This window comes from Belonocnema kinseyi, chromosome 1, assembly GCF_010883055.1.
Source record: "Belonocnema kinseyi isolate 2016_QV_RU_SX_M_011 chromosome 1, B_treatae_v1, whole genome shotgun sequence".
NCBI lineage: Eukaryota > Metazoa > Arthropoda > Insecta > Hymenoptera > Cynipidae > Belonocnema > Belonocnema kinseyi.
The window spans coordinates 107,525,884-107,528,745 of NC_046657.1; the positions used below are offsets into that span (position 1 = coordinate 107,525,884).

At 36.2% G+C, this 2,862-nt stretch overlaps 1 protein-coding gene across 1 annotated transcript; it reads left to right on the plus strand.

Moving 5' to 3' along the window:
- The first annotated feature begins 1,285 nt into the window (after window positions 1-1,285).
- On the plus strand, window positions 1,286-1,703 carry LOC117167746 (histone H3). The gene has a single exon (XM_033352903.1). The coding sequence runs from the start codon at window positions 1,293-1,295 to the stop codon at window positions 1,701-1,703; it is 411 nt and encodes a 136-aa protein (XP_033208794.1). The 5' UTR covers window positions 1,286-1,292.
- Window positions 1,704-2,862: the final 1,159 nt, after the last annotated feature.

Below are 2,862 nucleotides of genomic sequence, written 5' to 3' on the forward strand. Positions count from 1 at the left end.
TCGACCTTTTGTTCGCGTTGCGAAATCTCGGACCTGAGATTTGTCCTACCTCTCGGGCCTCAACTCGAAAACTTTAGGGAAGCGTCCCTCGTGCCGTACCTTAAGCACCCGGCAGCTAATCTGTCAATTTATGACGATAATCCTCTGTTGAGGACTTTAGAATTTTAGATAAGTTTGTGAATGAAATACGTTTTGAGTGCTCAAGAATTGATCATTTTAAAGCTTTTGAAATAAGACAGTATAATTTTCAAGTATAAAAATGTTCTAAAAGATATGAATGAAATTCTCGTACGTTTTTTGAAACTTCTACTGTTTGGTGGTAAATTTCATTATATTGATGAAAATTCGACTAGATTGTGAATCTTTTAATAAGACTATATTTTGATGTAACTTATCGAAAATACTACGAAACATATCCAAAACAAAAATTTTGAGCCATACAATGCAAAATACGAGTCTTGAGGAGAAAAACGAAAACAGGCACGAAAAACAGTACTATATAGGAATTGCAGCTCGTTTAAAAACTGATCTTGACCAAGAAACATCTTATTATTGATAAAAACGTTTAACACAATGAATCATGGTGAAGCAGAATAGATTTCACTTACGTTAAAAACATGTGTTGGCCCTGAAAAGGGCCGATGGTGTGCAATCAGTATTAGAATCAATTCTGAATTTAACCTCCGAAACCATATAAAGTACGTCCTTGACGTTTCAAAGCATAGACAACGTCCATAGCAGTGACAGTCTTCCTCTTGGCATGCTCAGTATAGGTGACTGCATCACGGATGACATTTTCAAGGAATACCTTCAAGACACCTCGGGTTTCCTCGTAGATCAAGCCAGAAATACGCTTGACTCCACCACGGCGAGCCAGACGACGGATGGCGGGTTTCGTTATACCCTGGATGTTGTCACGCAAAACTTTACGATGGCGCTTTGCTCCTCCCTTTCCCAAACCTTTGCCTCCTTTACCACGACCAGTCATTTTTTCAATAAGTTGGTAGAATCAACAAAAGAGCTAAACTCTGAATGTTGAAAATTTCAAATGTGCGCGATTATATAGACATCAGAAACCAAGTCCCCCACTAACGGACTGATGCACTTTCTCCCCTCTTTTTCCACACTGACGAATAAGCCATGGCATATGGTCTCTTTGTAAGCAGATGTTCCTCCCTTCTCAAAGCTGAACGACCTATCAGATTAGAAATGACGCGACTATATAATAAGCGCTTGTTGCAACTTTTATATCATTGTTTGAGAACTTGTTTTGGAAACAGCTTCGTAAAAGAATGGCTCGTACCAAGCAAACGGCTCGTAAATCCACTGGTGGAAAGGCACCAAGGAAGCAGCTGGCCACCAAAGCCGCTCGTAAGAGTGCACCTGCCACTGGTGGCGTAAAGAAACCCCATAGATACAGGCCTGGAACAGTCGCTTTGCGTGAAATTCGTCGCTACCAGAAGAGCACTGAACTGTTGATCCGCAAATTGCCCTTCCAACGTCTCGTTCGTGAAATCGCTCAGGATTTCAAGACTGACTTGCGTTTCCAAAGCTCTGCTGTCATGGCTCTGCAGGAAGCCAGCGAGGCCTACTTGGTCGGTCTCTTTGAAGATACCAATTTGTGCGCGATCCACGCTAAGCGTGTTACCATCATGCCCAAGGATATCCAATTGGCTCGTCGTATTCGGGGAGAACGTGCTTAGATTGTCTGATACCCATATTCAATCGGCCCTTTTCAGGGCCACCAAATTATTTTCACGAGGAATAATTTTTGTTTTTACATGTCTTCCTAGTTCGATTTAAAAAATGTTTAGTCACCTTATTGCAGAGCTCGTCACTTCAAACAGATGTTGGCTGCAACGACAAGTGCATGGTTGCCACTAATTTTTTCTGTCATTTTTTTCTTCGTTTTCCAGGAATCGAGCGAAGGGTTACGGTCACGGTAAATTACGTCTCCTCGTCGTTCACGCCGGGGGGTCTGAACCTTTTTACTCGAATTTTCAATACATTTAATTTCAATTTTATTTTTAATTGAGAAAGTGAATCAAAGTTACCTGCAAATTGAAGCTGTCATAAAAGTTTTAAAAAGGCGGAAAAATTCGAAAAATTTTAAATACAAATTCATTTTAAACAAAGAGAGAAACGATTGTCGCCAATCTCACAATCTGAAATTTCACTGATTTATATTTAGAGAGTAGACCATTGAGTCATAAATCTATTCAAATTTATGAATTCTTAATTTTTTATACTCTTCATTAAAAATTCTTAAATTTTGATGATTTAATATCAAATTTTCTTCTTTTCAGAACAGTTAGAATTAAAAACTTGACTTGATTTCCGAAACCATCAAAAGTCAACAATTTTAATTTATGAATCTTCAAATTTCATTTGTACCTTTTCAAAATTTAAATTGTCAGTCTTTTAAATTAAATGGTTTTTTTTTATTTTGAGAATTTAGAATTACAAATTAGGTAAGTTTTTTGTTTTACAATTAAGAATTCTATAATTTTCACAATTTTTATTTGAAATTTCTTAAGTTTGGAATTCTCAGAATTGATAACTTTGACTCATGTTTAAAATAATTAAAATATAAGGATTTCAGTTTAAATATCTTCAAGATCAAGTAGTTGTCGATTGTAACTCTTGCACACTACATATCGTTCAATTGTCATTATTTTAAAATTGAAGAGTTCTTGGTTTTGATAATCTACAATAAAAAATCCTTTAATTTAAGTTACCTACTTTCAAAATTTCTTCTCTTTTGGAAGTTTTAAAATTGAAAATTGCAATTAATACCACTAAAAACATTCTGTTATCTGTGTTTAAATGTTCATTTCTGTCTTTATTTCTAGTTCTTGCTTG

Coding starts and splice junctions, on each gene's coding strand:
- LOC117167746 (XM_033352903.1), top strand. CDS start 1,293: ATGGCTCGTACCAAGCAAACGGCTCGTAAATCCACTGGTGGAAAGGCA.